Consider the following 18,704-nt stretch of genomic DNA (forward strand, 5'->3'; position numbering starts at 1 on the left):
AACTAAAAGAACTACGTAAATGTGCTTTGATCTGCTGAGAGTTCTTATTAAAAGGCATAAATAAGCTAATGCTGTTTGCTAAGATCTATAAACATCAACGAGCAATAATTGGCTACAGCTCAAGCATATCCACGCGTATGTTAAAAATGTTCGCTTTGCACGATTTTAATTTGTTAATGCTGAAATAAAATTTGACATAAATAAAATACGTGTGCATGATTTTTGTCATTCATTTATTTGTGTATTTACTACTTAAGTCTAAGTTACATTTGTATGGTTAGTTAGTGTTTTTCATTAAAACTGCTGACTAAGTATAAACTTACGGCTTACGGCTTAGGGCTAACATATACGGCTTAGGGTTAGGGGGACGAAGCATATAAAGAAATGCAAATCATGCACTTAAATGCAACGCGTTTAGTATAGTTTTCAATTTGTATTGTGTGTCTGTATCTGTATCTGAGGCTTCAGCAATTGTGGCACTTGACCAGACCGACCTCGTCACAGTTCATGCACTTGAGTGCGACAAATTCGGCCGTGAAGTGATTGCGATGCACCGACTTCTTGGAGCCGTTGCACGAGGGGCAGGGCAGCAGGCGATAGCCGCCACAGGTCTGGCAGGTGTAGGTGCTGGCGATCGATTTGTAGGGCGTCAACAGCTGTCGCAGCTCACCGGACTCGTTCAGGCGTTCCACAGTCTCGGCATCGCCAATATGCTGACCCTCCACAAAGAGCTGGGGCACACGTATCTGTGTGCTCTGCATGCGTTGGCGCATCTCCGCCTGGTACTCGATGCTCATGAATACGTCGCGTTCCTCGAACTTGACCAGCAGTGTGCGTAGAATCTGCTTGACAGTGGCACATTTGGTGTAAGTGTCGCGTATGACGCCCATGCTGGTTGTATACAGCACCACCTTGCCTACATCTTTCTCCTTGTAGCACTGCAAAAGAAAGAAAAAAAGAGACAGAGATTAATACAAGTTTCAGTTCTAAGCTCTGCTGGAAAAGCAGGTCACCCAAAAGCTGAAAATTGGCACAGCATTCGCTACAGCGTTGAGCATTTTTTTCATCAGTCATGGCCAAATGAAGTCGACGAATAATGCCGCCGCAACGAAATAAGTTTAAAGCCTTAAACTTGGCATAAAGCATAAAACAATAATATGACATTCTCAGCTTTCTTTTGGGGGCTTACAAAAGAGATACAAAAGCTTAAATTGATTGCAGGCATTTAAACGTTGAAAAGACAAAAGCTGTTGACGTCTCGGTTACAACTTGCGACGCTGCTGGAGTTCATTAGCTCTGGCCGCAGCTCTCACGTAACTAACAAACTATCGCCGCATGTCACTCAAAATCCTATTAATCAATACAATTAAGCAATAATGGAAAAACTGGCAGTCTATCGACAATTCAAATGGCAGCCACAAAGCGTTTTCCCGACTATTTATGATGGCTTATTTTGTAAGAGACCAACTGGTTAAGTGTATGCAAGTGTGTGTGTAAGTACGTGTGTGTGTGTGTGTGTTGGGGGGAGTTGGGTACAATTAACATTTCCGTTAGTTGGCCAACTTTGGTGGCGTCTGCTTTGGCTAATGAACCGCTTTCGGTGCCTGTTGGTATCAATGAACTGTGCATGTGTGTGCGTGTGTGTGTCTATGTGTGTGTGTTGGCAAGTGCAACCGCATTTGGGGCTAAGCTATGCTGAAATACTCAGGGGCTAGCGTCAAATAAACCGGTGTAACGAGAATAACGCCTGTTCAAACTTAGATTAAGCCATAGCCCCCCGTGTGTGTGTGTGTGTGTGTGTGTGTGTGGAGACAAAATCCAGAGCAGCGCAAAGCTTCAGCCAGAAGTCAATTTAATTTGCAATGGCACTGCACACAAACTCAGAAGAGAGAGACACAGAGCGAGAGGCAGCTGTAAGTTCAAAGCCTCTGTGCAGCAAAACAAGCTGCGGTCAAATGGAAAGTCAACATTTTCCATTGGCAACGGTTTGGTTTTGGTTTTTCCATTAGCCAAAAACAATTGCTGAAAATGCGGCTGAGCCTGATTAACGCAAAATGTCAACAAAGTAGCCAAAAAAAAAAAAAAATGATAACAAAACGCAAAACAAAACAAAAATAAATCAAATGTAATAAATTGACTAATGGCGCTTTTAAACAAATTAACACACACGTGATTTGAACAACAACAAAATGCGAGTTATTTATAGTTTGCATGTGTTTGTAGCTTTTGTCAAGTTGCAGACGCATCAAACGTCAGAGCAGCAGCAGCAACAGCAACAACCAAAGCAGCAGCAGCAGCTGCGGCGGCTGCATGAATTGGTAAAAAGAGAAAGCAGGTCACTTGTATGGCCAGCTAACAGTTTTGTGGAGTGATTGCCAATCGAACAGTTGAGCAACAACACAGCAGCAGCAACAGCCAGAGATGGAGGCTAATGCGACTGTCTCTGTTGTTGTTTCTTCTCGAAGGTGACAAATTAAAGTCAATGTCTGTGTAAGCAGCACTGTCAATTTTGGCAGGCAAATCATAAATTGCAAATGTGCGCAGATTGCTCTAATTAAGGCTGAAGATGTTGCTGCTGCTGCTGCTGCTACAGCTGTTGCTGCTCCAAGCATGCAAAACAATAGACAAACCTTTTCACTTTCGTTGTAAATGCTAACTGCTCTGCATATGTAACTGTAACTGCCTCTGCCTGCAGTCTGGCATTGTAATTAACAACAACAACAGTAACAGTAACAGCACATAAAGCATCTTGTTATTGTTGTTATTGTTGTTGTTGTCTAGTCGCTTCTTCCAACTCTTACTGCTAGCTAATTTGCATGTGCGCCGCTATAAAGTCATAAACATAAAAGAAACATTTGATTTCCATTTCATTTCGGGGCTTTGGCTTAGGCTTGGCTTTAGTCTCAGCCTCAGCTGCCTAATTTATGCTAAACTCAAATACATTTCATCAAAGCCATCAAAACTTAAAGCTATGAAAGTGAAATGCCAACACATACGCCAAAGATCTAAAATCTAAGGCATTAACTCTTCATATAGATAAAGGGAAATCTTTTGTAAAGTGAAATGAGTTAACTTGATGGTCCAGCCAGCACCAAAATAAAAACACAAAAATAAGTTTAAAGAGCAGAAAGATACGCACTAAAGACAATCGACCAAAAATTATTTATGTATTGTTGTTGCGCCAGAGAAATTTTTGAGCTTTTGAACAGTTACAAAAAATGTAAATGAAATAAACCAAAGTTTCTAAAATGCAAAAATTGTTCAAATATCATATAAAAAACTAGAGCAGCTGTCCAAGCATTAATGAGTGGAAGTTTTAATGCTATCAATATCAAATATAGTCACAGCGCGAGAGAGAGAGAGAGAGAAGCAGTTAATGAGTTCTGCGCCATAATAAGTAAGTAAATTAATTATGGCAATGACAATTGTTTGCTGTAGCAGGAAAAGTTGGCTAAAGCTAAATTTATAGATCGAAACCTAAATAGCAGCGCTTGAAGTAAAGAAGTCTTGAAATATTTAAAGTTATGCTCAAAGCTTAAACTCTAAGACAGTTTATGAACAAATCGACAGACAGTTAAATAAAGCCTGATATTTATATATGGATGCCTAGAAGTAAAGCAGCCTAAAAAGAAACTTTTGAAGTAAAGAAGTCTTAAAAGATTTTAAGCTAAAACTGTAGCTTAAACTCCAAGCAACCTGCTGAGCCAATTATTTGTTTTATAGTAGAAAAAGTGGCAAGATTGCAGACTTAGAAGCAATAGCCACGCCTTATATTTATACATAAAGCTTTTAACTTAGCGTAGTTCTGCTCTAAGTGATTTTCAGGTTTATATAAAGAAATCTAAATCGAAGCGATCTCAATACAATATTCAATTCAATAAAGTATTTACTGCTTTAGTTTATATCAAAGTAAAATTTAGCCTGCCTAGTATAAGCTTAAAGTTTAAACCAAGTCAAGGCTAGTTCACTAACCGCACGAAAATTCGTTTTTTGGCAATATCAAAATAATTCGCAGCTAAAGCTTAAGCCAAAGCGACTCAGCTGCGTGGTAAACGTGATGACGACAAAATAAGCCACTTAACGGTAGCTGTTATTGCTATCTGTATGTGTGTGTGTGTGTGTGTGTGTGTGTGTAATTGCACACAGTTAGGTGAAAAGTTGTTGGTAGAAAAGAAAGACAGCGAGCTCATTAGATTACGCGCCAAAGCGGGCGCTATAAATAACGAAAATTGTCTATTGAATTCAATTGGCAATTGTATTTGGCCAAGCAGCACTTTCTCCAGTGCAAGCTTACGCTACGTATTGCATAATTTAGGCAACAGATTGTTGGCGGACTTACCTTAACATTGGGCTGCTGATGCAGCTGCAAGAACGTGGCTATTCCATTGCGCACACGATTCTTAACGCCACGCACAGTGCCCTTGGCGGAGCGTATGGTGGACTGAGTGGAGCTAACGCTGCTGCGCACATCTCTGTAGCCGGCGAACACATCCCGCTCCGCTTGACGCTCCAGCGCGGCGCTGGCGCGTCTCAAGCTATTGAAGTTCTCATGTTCGTTAATGTGAAAGCTGTAAAACTGATCGTCCGCATATTTATAGTTGTTGTTGCTGCTGCTGTTGCAAGTTTGCACAGGCAGCGATGTGGCCTCAGCTGCTGCTGCTGCCTGCTCGTTGTCGTTGTCGTCAGCGCTTTGCACAAAGTTGGCGCGTTGCACTGCTGCGCGCAGCTCCTCAATCTTTTCCTCAGTCAACGACTCACGCGAATGCCGCAAGCTGCCCACTGGGGATGGCAACTCAGTCAGGTTTGGCTTGTCCTTGACCGCTGTGTTGCTGTCGCTGCTGCTGCTGCTGTCGTTGCCATTGAATTGCACCACATACTCGGCGCTGCGTCTGTCGCGTATATCACGCAGCAAGGAGTCGGGCAATATGGCGCCCAGCATGCGCATGGACTTGTGTCGCTGCCTGAGCTGTCCACTGGGCTTGGCTGCTGCTTGACGCACATACTCGGTGCTGCTGCAGTTGAGCAGCGAGTCGCTGTTGCTTTCCAAGTCGCTGCCGTTGCCGCTGTCCGCCGTTTCGCAGTGTGTGGCATACTTTTCATATTGCTCCAGGTAGCAATTGGCTGCATTGTTGCCGCCGCCGCCCACAGCAACAACAGGCAGTGTGGGCGTGGCAGCGTTTGCCTTTTGCACCACCATCTTAAAAAAAAACTTAGACGCGACGTTAGCTGCTACGACTGACGTTTATAATAAGCGCACAAATGTTGTTTACTTTTTGTTGTTTTATACTTTTTGTTCACTTGGCGTTCACTGACTTTGGCGGCCGTTGCACCCGTTGCGTCGCATGTCTTTATGCTTCAGCTCTTGTCGTTAGACTGCGTTTGCGTTTTTAGCCAAAGCCGCAGCCAGCGCCAACATTTGATCGTAACGCGCGCTCTCTAACGCTTCGTAGCTCTCTCAGTCTTTCACCTAGTTATGCAGCCAGAGATTCAGCGCTGCTTAGAGATTCAGCTTGGTTGAAGTCTTATAGCTGACTAATGCTTTCTTTCTTTCTTTCCTTCTCGGCTTGGCTCACAGTTATTCCATTAGCTGCGCTTTATTATTGCCAATTTCTGGTTTCGCAAATTGCTTGGCTTGGCATTAGCGGTCTGCAGAAGCTTCTGGCTGCTGGCGAAGATTATGTAAAGCGGCTGCACATAATTTAGCGCTGAAATTAAAAGCAAACTGTTTTTAAGCCTTTTCAATTAACTTGGCAACATTTCAATGCTACTAACTGTTGTTGTTGGCTTTGGATTTCCGCTTTAGCATAAGAATTTTTTGTTTAGCTGACGCCTGCTGTGCCCACTTAACTACCGGATATTAATGTATTTGCCACATAGTTGCATGCAACTTGGCTTAAAGCTTGCCTTATGATTGATACCACACACAAAAAGCGAAAATTGCATAAAACTGTAAGAAATAGACAAAAGCAAATGCAAACGCAACGATAAGCAGCTAATCAGTTGAGCGTAAAAGCGGAAAAGCTGCAACAGACAGACAGACAGACAGACACACACATAGCTGCAGCCAGCAGCTCTTAAGTTGTAGACCACAATCAATGCAGACGCCAAAAGTTTTGGCGCTTTGCTTATCTCTTAACTTGGCGTGGGCCACAGCCAAACTGTTCAAAAATCACGTAGGCCCAAAGCACACAAAACAAATTGTTAACAGCCGCATTATTAGAGCTCAAAATGCAACTAATTGATTGCAAATAAATTCTAGAAATAATTTGTGGCACAAAGCTGTTTAATATATGCAGCAAAACTGTAGAAAGAATTGTATTGAAAAGTTTGAAATTTAAGATGTAAACTAAAGATAAATTTCTAACAACAATTTTGTTGCTTTCTTCTACTTCTTGGATTTTATAAATTCAGAATTAATAAGCATATATAAGCTATACAAAATGCTGCCTAGTTTGTTATCAACATGATCAGATCTATGCACAAAACTTAATCAATTTGAAAGGAATAAAAAAACTATTAACTCAATGGCCTTAGATTAAGACTACTTCAACTTGTCTTAAAATCTTTTTTGTTTCAAGCATGCTTGGAGGCTAATAGTGCCAAAAAACTTGGCAAAAACTTTATTTTAAAAACCTGTTGTTATACATTTGTTTAAAATTAAATTGCACAAAAGTTATGCTGATGCATATAATTAATATTTAAATGTTTCATATGAAATTCAAGACATAAAATGTATTTCCCAAACGCATATATTACATAACTTGCAATATAATCTTATTTCTTAAGTCATTGGTTTTTAAATTAAAATATAAATAACATGCTAATTGTAGCTAAAAATTTGAATTAATTGCTGAATATTGCAAAAAATAACTGTCATTGCATTTAAGCCTAAGTCAGTGTTTTTAAATGAAAAGAATGATATACAAATGGAGTTAAAATTGACTTAATTGATGAATATTGCAAATAAGAACTGTCATTGCATTTGAGCTTTCAAATATCTAATATGTAGTAGTTGTAAGTAAGTAGGTACTAAGTACTGAAATATAGTTCACCCATAGCTGACTTTATATACTTTAATTTTTTTAATATAACATAACTTGCAACATAATCTTATTATTAGTATATTTTTATAAAATTTGCAAAAGTGCTGCATAAGTGAAAATAATCTTTATGCCAAAATAACATTCATTTAATTATTTTCACTTTTGCAGTTTCATTGCTTTTAGCTCATGAATCTATTGGGCAACCCAACATATGTTACTAACAATAACTAATTAAAAAAACACCTAAGTGTATATTAAATAAGCTTAACGCAAACTAAGCTGCCATTAAAATGACTTCCACATTTGTAAGCCCATTAAAGTACATTGATTATCTAGCTCGCTTATCTCAATGCAGAAGCGAATCTGAGTCAGCCGCAGACTTGGGTCTGCTGTTGGGCTGTTATCACGTTTGTCTTTAGACGCCTATCAGATCAGTTTGCGTCTGCGTCTGCAGCTTGCGTATAAAAGCAGTGAATGCAGCTCAAGTTGCATTTAGTACCGCAGCTACGACTAGAACATGAGTAACGCAGCTAGAGAAGCACAAGTCAAGAAGTGGCTGCTGCTGGCCACACTAATTGCTGGCCCAGTGACGTGGGCGTGGGCGTTGGAGCATGAAAACATGCTGTGCGCCAATGATAATACGCCCACGTGTGGACGCAGCCGCGGTGAGTATTTGATCTTCAAGAACGAGTGTGAGCTGCGCAAGGCGCAACGTGAGAATCTAATGGCGGCACCGCTGTGTAAGTAACAGAATGAGTTGATGCTTGAAGTTGGAAATGCAATTTGAAGCTTTTGCAGTTGATGTGGCGCTGCATTATTGTTTGCCTGGCTGTGAGTTTGGCTGCGAGGATGTTTACCAACCTATATGTGGTGTAAGTGTGGCTAGCAATGAGCGCAGAACATTTAGAAATCGCTGTGAAATGACGCGCGCTGGTTGCTATGCCAAGTCGGATTGGCTGCTGTACAAATGGGGCGTGTGTCCCAGCAGCAGCAGACCCAACGAACTGCAGCAGCCGCAGCATAGCGTGTTGATAGGACAGCGCAAGCGTCGCCGTCCGCTGCCCTGCACCAATATCTATCGTCCTGTGTGCGCGAGTTATGCAGGCGTCAAGTCGAGCTTCAGCAATGAGTGTTTGGTTAATGCGGAGAACATCCGAACAGGCAGAAGTAAGTGCCAACTAGCCAAACTACAAATGATTTAAAACTTATAGTCGCCGCTTGCTTACAGACTGGCGCATTATTTCACAAGGACTTTGTGGCGAGGACAGCACCAAAATGAAGCATAATCGCAAGTATAAGCCTAAGAGCAAGCCCAAGAATATGGAGCGCAGCAAGCGCAGCGATAAGCAGCAGAATGAGCTTGCGGGCTTTGAAAATGCTGTGCACATCTTTGCGCCCTCGACTTTTCACACGCAGTTCATCAGCAATGATGGCATGGCCATGGAGAAAAGCTATTCGCTGCCAGCGCGCAAGCCCAGCAGCAGCAGCAAGCTAATGAGCGTCTATGGCAGCTTTGAAATGAAGCCCAAGCTGCAGTCCGCGCACAAGAGCTGCGTCTTTAGCAATGAGCCAGTCTGCGGCAGCTTCAATGGCGAAACGCGCAGCTTTAGCAATGTGTGCGAGCTTATGCAGTACAGTCAAACTGTAGGCAATGGTAAGTCGACAGCTTAGCGCTAAACACATTTATTTATATTTATAAATGCAGCTTGGACTGTGCTATATGAAGGCGCCTGTCGTCAATGCGATAAGCCATGCCCAACTGTCTATAGTCCCATTTGCGCCAATCGCAATGGCATTAACTACACCATTATAAACGAATGCTACTTGGAGCGCCTGCGCTGCAAGGATCCCAACAGCGGTAAGTCTACTTACTAACTTACTTGCTCTATATTAAAATTGTTTACTTTTAACAGTTTGGCGCATAACACAACGCGCTGAATGCGCGCAGCTCAACGATGAAGTGTCCCAAAGCATTGTGAGCAGCACACAAAAGTCCGCATCACGCATACCACAAATGCTTTATAGCAATCATAAAGCCACTGCAGCCAAAGCGCCAGCTGCAGCTCGAAAGCGTTTGCATTTGCGCAAGCGTCTGCGCACTACAACTGTCAACACACCCACGCCCAAGGATATGAATCGCAAGATACGCAAGATTGACGCAGAGTCGACTGATCAATTTGCGGCAACTTGGGCAAGCAATAACAACTGGTTGCTGCCACAAAGTCAATACAGCTATGAAAAGCCAGTGTACAATTGGCTAGCCACGCCCACAACAACAACAACAGCACAGCCTACAACTGTTGCTAGCGTCAAATCTTCTGGTGAAATTAAAACTACTACGGATATTCTGTTTTTGGCAGCGTCTACAACAACAGCAAAGCCCACAACGCTGCAAGGCGAAAGCAGCACAAGCACAAGCACTGAGCCAACAACTGCGGCGACTGCAACAACAGCAGCAGCAAGCACAACAACAACAACAACAGCAGCAGCAGCAGCTACAAGTTCAACTAACACCTTTGACAGCTCCAGCAGCACACCCACTACAGATCATGTAGAGCAAAACTCAAGCACGCCCCTTGACAGCACAACAACTGAGTTGACTTTGTTGAATAAGAGCACAGTGACTGCAACAACTGCAGCAGCAACTACAACAAGAGCAACAGCAGCAACAACAATTGCAGGCGAGCTAGCTACACCAGAAACAACAACAGCCAAAGTGGCTGAAAGCCAAAGCGAACAAACTTCAATTTATGGTTTGGCTAAAGATTCATTGATCATGCGACTGCTGCGTGCGCAAAGCAGCAGCAATAGTGTTTTATAAATTATAAGTTATTAAGTAGCCAGTGTAAGAAACTGCGCTATTTGTTTTTTAGTGCTGTAAGCTTATTTAAATACAATAAATTATTATTTTCTTATTTAAACTTTGTTGTTTGAAAGCTTTAAGCAAGTACTCACCACTATAAGCAAAGACACGCACCCAAGCGCTTGCAGCATGTTTGATGTTCGAATCAAACCGCCATTGTTGTGTAGGTTTGTGTACATGCTGTGGTTTGCGTATCAACTGGTTGCAGCTGCACTGCGAAAAAATAAAACAATGACAATTATTGTTGTGCGCGCAACTTTAAGCTAATAATTTATTTATATTATTGCTCTAAGTTGTGTAGCGCCTTTCTAAATCTTCAAATATAGCCTTGGCATCTTTGTTTTCATACTCTTTATCAATAATCCAAAGCTCCAATGTGCTTAAAATAATAAACTTGCTCTGCGGGCACTAGAACAAACATTATAACAAAGCTAACATAATATATAAAGTTAATACCTTTAATGGCGCATTGCCCGACCATAAGCCAATGGCATCTAGATAAGCGCGCAAAAGAATTCTCCACTTCCAATAGGTATCATTATCGCACAGCTTGGGAAGATCAGGCACATGAATGCAATTATTGGGTGGTAACTTGCTTGTAGAATCGCCCATTATATTAAATATATCAATCATTTTGTTAAGCTTTATTCTGTATACGCAGCTGCTAAATAAATATATTATACGCCTTTTTGACAGTTATGCTTGAACTATGATTTTAAAATGGACGCAAACGTTCGTCAAGATTTTTAAATATTTGCTTGGGTGTCATTTGATCAAAAGCAACATCGATGACATCAGCACGCAAACTGGCCAGCAGTATAAACTTGGCATGCGCATTCTGCAAAATAAAACAATTAATATAAAGCTATGACAGCGCTGCACTAAGCTTACTTCTCTAGGATGATCGTCCTTCCATAGCTCAGCAGCATCTAAATAGGAAACTAGCAGCATGCGCCAGTGCCAAAAGTTTTCAGGACCATATAGCTTGGGTATAGCTGAGAATTCCAATTCCGGATGACCCATGTTGCTTGCTGTGTAACTAACTAATGAGCATTTATTTTAGTTAGTAGCAGTCACTAGCGCTGATAACAGCGAATGTTTATCTGTGGCTTAACAGTTTTTTGGGTGCAAAGCGCTTTGAACTGAAAGCGCATTGAAATGTTTATCGGAGCGCAAAGTGTTAAACAACAACAATTATTAACAATTAAACCATTAAGTTGTTAAAATCAAATCAACAACAAAAAAGTACAAATTAAACAAATGAAAATGAAAAGCGAAATGAAATTATCTATGCGCACATTGTTGTCAACGCAATTTATTTTATATTTAATGACCAGCGTTAGTTTTTCATGCTATAGTGTATATATATGTGTGTATGTGTGTGTGTTTTATTTATTTATACATGCATGTTGTTTGTCACTGCGCGCATTGATGGCCATTTGTTTAAGTTAACAGTGTAGCAAAGTTAGTTGCATTTTGTTAACTAACTTGGCAGTCAGCAGCATTAAAATATTTATATATATATATATATTATACATATTAAATATTTAATAGCTTGCAACACACTGTGCAGTTTATTTTTAATGCAGTGCATCAAAGTTTACATGAAATCAAATTAAAAGCAGCAGCAATTTGTTTGCTTTTATTTAAATTAAATGTAAGCGCATTACATATTCGTTTTTTTTTCGTTTGTTGAGTTGACACATTTTTTTGTGGCTTTTGTTAATAAACGTTATTTTTTGTGTGGCTTAAAGTTTGGAAAACCCCAACCCACACTTTATACTAAGGTCAGTGGTTTAATAAATTACGCCTAGGAAGTCTGAACTATATAGCCAACTGGCGCAACGCTTAACGTGCTTAGTTGCTTTAGAACAGGCCATGAGTGCATTAGCCACATTTACGCTGCTGCTGCTGCTGCTGCAGCTGCTGAGCACTAAAGCTCAAAATTGGGGCTCTGCCGCACCCGCAGCACAAGGAAATTTAACGCGTAAGTTTGCAGTTTGGAGTTAACTGCAGTTTACTTTAGTGGCTTTAACTTTGCAGTGGATACGCGTCAGCTTATAGTGGGCACGCTATTGCCGCCACAAGTGCCGCCTGCTAGCTGGTCGCCTGTGCCGCAAATTGTTGCACCCAGCGCCAGCAACTGCCGCTGCGTGCCGCCTGGCAGTTGTCCCAATCCTTTGCCCACTGTTCCCAGCGATGGCAGCGGACAAATTGATATACGCATAGTCAACAGCGGCGGCGTGGTAAGTACTTGAGCTTACTAGCTTGCAACACTTGCAACTGCCTCTTGTTGCAGACTGGTGTGCCCACAGCAGCGCCGCCTTTGAGCTGCAGCTTTGGACTTGTTGCTTGCTGTCAAGCGGGCGCATATCAGTGCGGCTTGCGCTTTCCGCCGCCACCAGGCGCTGCGCTGGCAGGTCCTGGCCAAGCTAGTTTTGGCGCTTATCCTTGGCAAGTAGCACTCCTGACTACAGCGGATGTTTATTTGGGCGGCGGCGCTTTGATAACAGCGCAACATGTGCTCACAGCCGCTCACAAGGTTTACAATCTAGCGTAAGTGCTCCAATATACAGCATTGAACTCCAACTAATCCAACACAGTTTGACTTCCTTTAAGGTGCGCCTGGGTGAATGGGATGCAGCCAGCACCAGCGAGCCCATACCCGCGCAGGATGTTGCCATCTCCAATGTGTATGTGAATCCCGCTTTCAATCCCAATAATCTGCAGAATAATGTAGCCATACTGAAGCTAGCCACGCCCATTGCTATCAATACACGCTCCACCATTGGCACTGTCTGCTTGCCTGCCACCAATTTTGTGGGTCAACGCTGCTGGGTCGCCGGCTGGGGCAAGAATGATTTTGGTCCAACGGGCGCCTATCAGGCGATTATGCGTCAAGTGGACGTGCCGCTTATACCCAATGCCAACTGCGAGGCCGCGCTGCGTGCTACGCGTCTGGGGCCCACTTTTCAGCTCAGCCCCACCAGCTTTGTGTGCGCTGGCGGCGAAGCTGGCAAGGATGCCTGCACTGGCGATGGCGGCTCACCGCTTGTGTGCACTGCCAACGGCGTTTGGTTTGTGGTCGGACTTGTGGCCTGGGGCATTGGCTGCGGGCAGGCGAACGTGCCGGGCGTCTATGTTAATGTGGGCACCTATTTGCCCTGGATACAAACAACGCTGACGCTATAAAAGTTGCTCAACTATTGATTAGGCATAACAGTTTAGAGTGAGGCGCTTCCAAATAAGTGGGGAAAAACCCGCATGTGCTAGTCTTAAGTGTTTATCGTATGAATTATTTATTAAAGTTACAAACTTCAATTGACTTATTTTACTTGCGCACAAGCCAATGAAACTTAATGCGTTGCAAGTGCTAAGCAATGTTTGGGGTTAAATTTGTACTAAGGCTTGATTAGCCGTAAGCATTTGGTGAAAGTTTGTTAATTAGTTTGGGCAGTGGAATTTTTTAACAATTTTTATTAGATTCAACTAGTAGGACTAAGCATAATTACAAAAATTCTAAGAAAAGGGTTCATCGACTTTCATATATATAAAGCTAGTTATAAAAAGAATAACAGCTACCAGTAAGGTTTATTAAATTAGCTGCTCAAAATTAAATGCTGGCTATTTTTATAAACAGCATTAAATGCAGCTTTAATTTAATTTCAGACTATGAATCACAAGTTTAAATATAAAGCATTAAGTATATTTTGTATATATAAAAATTAAACTTTAAATGCTTAACGCTTTCGCTTTTTTTTTGCGTCATCAACAATTAAGCCACAAAATAACGCGTGCTCACTCGGCAAAGCTTTCCATGCATAGCCGCATAGTTTTTGTCCTAATTTATTATTCATTTTTCTATACGCTATGCTGTAGTCTAATTTATTTTTATATTAATAGCATTTTTTGTATTTTAATTTGCAATTAAATGAAGCCATTTAAAACTGGTGCGCATTAACGAAGTAATTACGCATACGCAGTGTTGGCTTAATACAGCAGCACAACATTTATTTGCATGTACAAATATTTACATGCACACACACACACAGACACAAGCTAAGCCAACAGGTGGGCGCGCCAGCAGCATCGAGACATATTGTAACTGCTATAACGTCGCTTGTTTTGATTTCATTGGCCAGCAGCGCACACAAACACACTTTTTATGCAGCACACACACACAGACACACACAGTGGCAGACACCTCTGGGGCATTTCGTGCTCATTGTGTAGCGTCTGAGTCATAAACAAAAACGACGCTCAACTTTGCTCATTTGCACCCAATGCCCTCGAGTGTAGTAAGCATACGTCAGCCCCACCCCCACCCACCACTCTATGCTACTGTACTCATTCCTTAGTTGTGTCTGTTTCATGCCGCAAATTGTATGCAAATTAAATGACTTTGCCTTGCATACTGTGGCAATTGTACTTGGCTACAAAAATTTGATTAGACTGCTGCAACTTCAATTTGAAGCAAGTATGAGTGGCAGTTTGTATGCATGTGTGCGTGCGTGCGTGTGTATGTGTGTGTGTGCGCTTATGAGCTTAGGTTAAGGTTAATGCAAAGCGGAAACCGGAAATGTTGCTTGTCGCACAAGCCGCTTCAAAAACTGAAAATATCCCAAAAAAAAAAAAAGAAAACTGCAAGCGGCAAATGGCAGGAAGCCAGTTACACACACAGACAGACACACACACATACAAATTACAATTTGCACTCATGCATTAAAAAGTGATAAGTTCAGTAAACGACTTTGCTATGCTCTGCAGCAGTTTAAATATAAAACAAAATCATAATCAATACAAACAAATCTGTACAGCCAAAATTATTGTACATTTCTTGTTGTTTTTAGTGCTTAGCAATTAAGCAAAAGCGTTAATTAAGCTTAGTACGCCTTTAAAATAATGTAATGTTCACTTGCTAATCATTTATTTTCTATTCCAGTAATTATTACTTTGTAATAATATAAAAATTAAACTTTAAATTCAGTAAAATGCTTAACGCTTTTATTTTGTCGCCCAGCATGCGTCATCAACAATTAAGCCACAAAAATCAACTTTGAGCTAATCTTTAAGTTATCAATATTAATTTTTCAACTATTTTTTCTTATTTGTCCAAGTCGCGCTCACTCTCAACTGTGTAGTGTATATTAGAAAATTCTCACTCAAACTCAAATGCGGCGGCAACACTCAATGGCAAACCGAATGAAACTGAAACGAGTCGTGAGTCCTTTGACTCAGTCCGTCCTCGGCTCTCGTACGCAACAGTCGTTGCCTTTTCAGCAGGCGCTTAGCAACAATTTCGCATGCAATAATAACAATAATAACAATATTAGTAGCAACAAATATCGAGAAGTGTCGGCTAGCAAAGTTAGTGTTTGAAATTAGCTAAGCTAAGAGTTAGTTTAACGCATGCCCAACCAACACACACACACACAACGCATTGTGTGTGTGTTTGAAAGTGAAAGTGAAGTCACTTTGCTGCAGTTGCGCTTGCATTTTCTCTAGTGTTGTGTAATCAAGTTGATGCAACGTTTGCAAGTCAACGAACGTGCTGAGCTAACTATCGGCTAAGTTTTTCGATCGTGTGCGCTTAGTGTATGTGTGTGCTTAGCGTGTGTGTGTATGTGTGTGCTGCTTGCGTGTGACACACTTTTGTTGTTGTTGTTACTGCTGCTGTTATTTTTGTTATTATTTGTGACCCCCCCGCGCTATTATTGTTATTGTTGTAGCTCTTTGTGTGTGTGCTGCGCCTTATTTAATGTCCTTGGTGTCGACGTTATGTCTGACTGCCACGCCCCGCTCATACCAAAGCGTGCACGCCTCCCGCCCGCCCCAAGTAGCCAGCGGCATGTGCTTTAAAAAGCACAAATTTCGTTAAACAAAAACCAGCGCTGCTTTTGTTATTTTGTTGTTGTTTTTAGTACATCAAAAGTATATGGATTTCAAATTATATATCAAAGTTCAAGCTAAGTCAGCAAATTAAAGCAGCAGCAACAACAACAAGTTTAATTCCAAGAATAAAAATAATATAAGCTAGCATACTTTTCGGGTGTTTACGTCATGTTTGTCCACGCTCAAAGCAAAGCCTGCTGTGTCACACACACACACACATACATTTTATATATAAAAAGCATAATAAAGCGCTTTGTGCTGTGAACTAACTAAATATTATATTAAAGTGTCGTTTCTTTAGCTGCACCCAAATCCCAAGCCCAAAGCCCAACTGCATTTGTTCTTTGTCTCGAAACTAAAGTAAGTATACGCCCCAGTGTGCTGTTTAACTTTCATCTAAGTGTCTACATATAAAATATATATACTACAAATTGCAAGTGCTTGTCCATAACACATATACTACATACAAACTACATAGACATTTCAACTAATTAAATGTCATAAGCACATGCGCACGTAAAAATTAATTTTATTGTTAGCATGTTCTTAAAAATTGTTAATGCTGCGCTTAATGCTGATTTATTAATGCTTTAAAAAGCTGTAATTAAAATGCAATTAAAAATATTTATACAACACGCATTTCAACTCCCCAGCGTGTTGTCACATTCGATCAAATTTATTTAACTTTACGCCAGATTCACACGCTGCGTATTCACTGGGGGATGCGTCAAATGCAAATGCCACTTGCTTTCACCTTCATGCTACTTCAAACTCTATAAATAAATGCGTTGATTTGCATGCGGCAGCCGTTTGACATTTGAGCTACACTTTGTTTAATGTAAAAACATAATTTGCGTTTTTTTTTCATACATTGCTCTTGCCTTTGTTGTTGTGATGTCATAGAACCAACGTCAACGTCAACGTCATGCGTTAAGTTGTCATGGTGCGTGCATTTGAAAGATATGAGTTTGCTCATTATACAAACACATGCAGACTGAGAGACAGACAGACAGACGTACAGACAGCCACAGCGCTTCAGTCCACACTTAAGCGCATTTTCCATGGGTTACGAGTGCGGCAGTGCCCCCACTCCATAAGTCATAAGGGGGGGCCTTGGGGTTCAACTAATTCTGACAAGCAGGTTCAAGTGCGTAGTTTGCCGTCAGCAAGCGCACACATTTCACTTGCTCATTAGCATTGACGTAGTTCAATCTATGTACAGTATAAACAAAATGTAGCTACTGCAACTGCTGTCCAGATTTTAAGCTCATTTAATAAAGTTAAGCCTAGCTCTACCTAAAGTAAATATAATTAGATAAAGTTTCCACATACAAACTAATTTAACAATAAAATACACATCTGAATAAATTGGAATTTAAAATAATAAAATCTACCTAAAGTAAACTGATTGTTCTAATATTTCATATATTTAAGCATAACTCTCGCATCTATTTGTAAAACCTTAGTAACATAGCAGCATAAAAACCAGTTAAATTACAAATTTTAAAAAGCAACACATTTTCAATAATGTATCACATTTTAATGTGATTTTCATTATAAATTGCTTTACTTTAAAGCGTAGCTCAGCAGCTTTCAAAGTAGCTGTTTTTAAACATTATTTGAAATAATTTATTTCATTATTGGCATTCATTATGCATTATTTTTATAAATCAAATTAAACAAAATTGGCTTAACTATAAATTTGAAATGTCAAAAGCACTACAAAGCCAACATTTATTTAATTAAAATGTTCAAAAATGTAAAATGCTTTTTTATACATAAAAAGACATTATTGCCAGCAGCAATTGCTCGACTGCATAGCAAAGGCATTTTAATTGATATTCTGTTTAGTTACGTATACGCAATTTCAATTTATGCTAAACGCGCATATAAAAAAAATCGCTTTGCTTGTTTTGCCGCTAGCTATAGCCATAAATAAAATTAAAAGCCCACACAACTACTCATATATTTTTTATTTGCAAGCTTGCCGCATTTATTTCATTTCCTTGTACAATTTGCACCGCAGCTTGCTCATGAGTTGGCTGCCAATGCAAGTTCAAACTGGCGGCAACAATAAAATGCTGACATTGTCAGCGTAGCCCCGACAGGAAATGCATTGTGCAAGGGATGTCAATCTGGTTGGCGACACAGCAGTGACATCATGTTCCAGCTGCAACACACACACACACACACACAAAAACGTAGTGTAGGCAAAAGAAAAATCGAACTATTTGACATGTGGCAGGCATAACACATACACATACGTGGGGCATGCACCTGTGAGCTTTGAGAGCGGAGGCTTTCATTTGTAGCATCCGTTAGTTTATGCAATCGTTGCAGCATTTTGTTGCCATGTATGTCGACTTTGATATGTAGCTAAGCGGCTTAAGCTTCAAAGTCAACAATGACAGTGAAATTTCATAAAGAGTTAAGCTTGGGGGGCAAGCAAATATTATTGTTAGTTTTATTTATGGCTTGAGCCTTAAATATTTAATATGCTGCCTACTTTTTGGGGCTTGGCTATTAATTGGGCAACGTCAGCGCCCAATATATAGACAATCTTGAAGATTAATGGCAATGTCGAGCAGTTTTGATTTATTGCACAAGCTTGTCAGATGACACGGCAAACAATACGTTCGTCAGCTAGGTGAGTGGTGCGGGCTTGGGTGGACTTGCTTGGTCTTGTTCAATTATGTGGCATGTGCGCTACAATTTTCATTTCCTTTTTATCAAAAGCACTTTACATACTTATGTATGTGTATGTGTCTGTTTTTGGCAAAAACATGCGACATTGCTGTGGCTTAATTTGAAAGCACTCGCCAGCAATAACAACAACCGAAACAGTGAGCGGCACAAGTATATGCCGAACTTTTCATTATGCAAAGTGAGCAAAATATAAAAAGACG

At 40.7% G+C, this 18,704-nt stretch overlaps 5 protein-coding genes across 5 annotated transcripts; 2 read left to right on the forward strand and 3 right to left on the reverse strand.

Moving 5' to 3' along the window:
• Window positions 1-244: 244 nt before the first annotated feature.
• LOC108601417 (glutaredoxin domain-containing cysteine-rich protein CG31559) lies at window positions 245-5,344 on the reverse strand. Its single transcript, XM_017989316.1, has 3 exons — window positions 5,314-5,344; window positions 4,340-5,121; window positions 245-938 (listed from the first exon to the last, which is right to left on the reverse strand). The coding sequence occupies exons 1-3, from the start codon at window positions 5,342-5,344 to the stop codon at window positions 465-467; spliced, it is 1,287 nt and encodes a 428-aa protein (XP_017844805.1). The 3' UTR covers window positions 245-464.
• A 2,216-nt stretch (window positions 5,345-7,560) lies between these two features.
• Window positions 7,561-9,864, forward strand: LOC108601418. Its single transcript, XM_017989317.1, has 6 exons — window positions 7,561-7,783; window positions 7,842-8,210; window positions 8,272-8,697; window positions 8,749-8,901; window positions 8,957-9,364; window positions 9,755-9,864. The coding sequence occupies exons 1-6, from the start codon at window positions 7,561-7,563 to the stop codon at window positions 9,862-9,864; spliced, it is 1,689 nt and encodes a 562-aa protein (XP_017844806.1).
• Window positions 9,865-10,159: 295 nt separating this feature from the next.
• LOC108603633 lies at window positions 10,160-10,616 on the reverse strand. Its single transcript, XM_017992592.1, has 2 exons — window positions 10,363-10,616; window positions 10,160-10,314 (listed from the first exon to the last, which is right to left on the reverse strand). Exons 1-2 carry the CDS (start codon window positions 10,537-10,539, stop codon window positions 10,195-10,197), a joined length of 297 nt encoding a protein of 98 aa, XP_017848081.1. The 5' UTR covers window positions 10,540-10,616; the 3' UTR covers window positions 10,160-10,194.
• Window positions 10,536-10,949, reverse strand: LOC108603634. The gene is made up of 2 exons (XM_033293910.1): window positions 10,798-10,949; window positions 10,536-10,744 (listed from the first exon to the last, which is right to left on the reverse strand). The coding sequence occupies exons 1-2, from the start codon at window positions 10,927-10,929 to the stop codon at window positions 10,622-10,624; spliced, it is 255 nt and encodes an 84-aa protein (XP_033149801.1). The 5' UTR covers window positions 10,930-10,949; the 3' UTR covers window positions 10,536-10,621.
• Window positions 10,950-11,784: 835 nt separating this feature from the next.
• On the forward strand, window positions 11,785-13,212 carry LOC117134834 (phenoloxidase-activating factor 2). Its single transcript, XM_033293909.1, has 4 exons — window positions 11,785-11,893; window positions 11,950-12,152; window positions 12,206-12,462; window positions 12,510-13,212. The coding sequence occupies exons 1-4, from the start codon at window positions 11,785-11,787 to the stop codon at window positions 13,096-13,098; spliced, it is 1,158 nt and encodes a 385-aa protein (XP_033149800.1). The 3' UTR covers window positions 13,099-13,212.
• Window positions 13,213-18,704: the final 5,492 nt, after the last annotated feature.

The sequence above is a fragment of the Drosophila busckii genome, chromosome 3R, assembly GCF_011750605.1.
Source record: "Drosophila busckii strain San Diego stock center, stock number 13000-0081.31 chromosome 3R, ASM1175060v1, whole genome shotgun sequence".
Lineage (NCBI taxonomy): Eukaryota > Metazoa > Arthropoda > Insecta > Diptera > Drosophilidae > Drosophila > Drosophila busckii.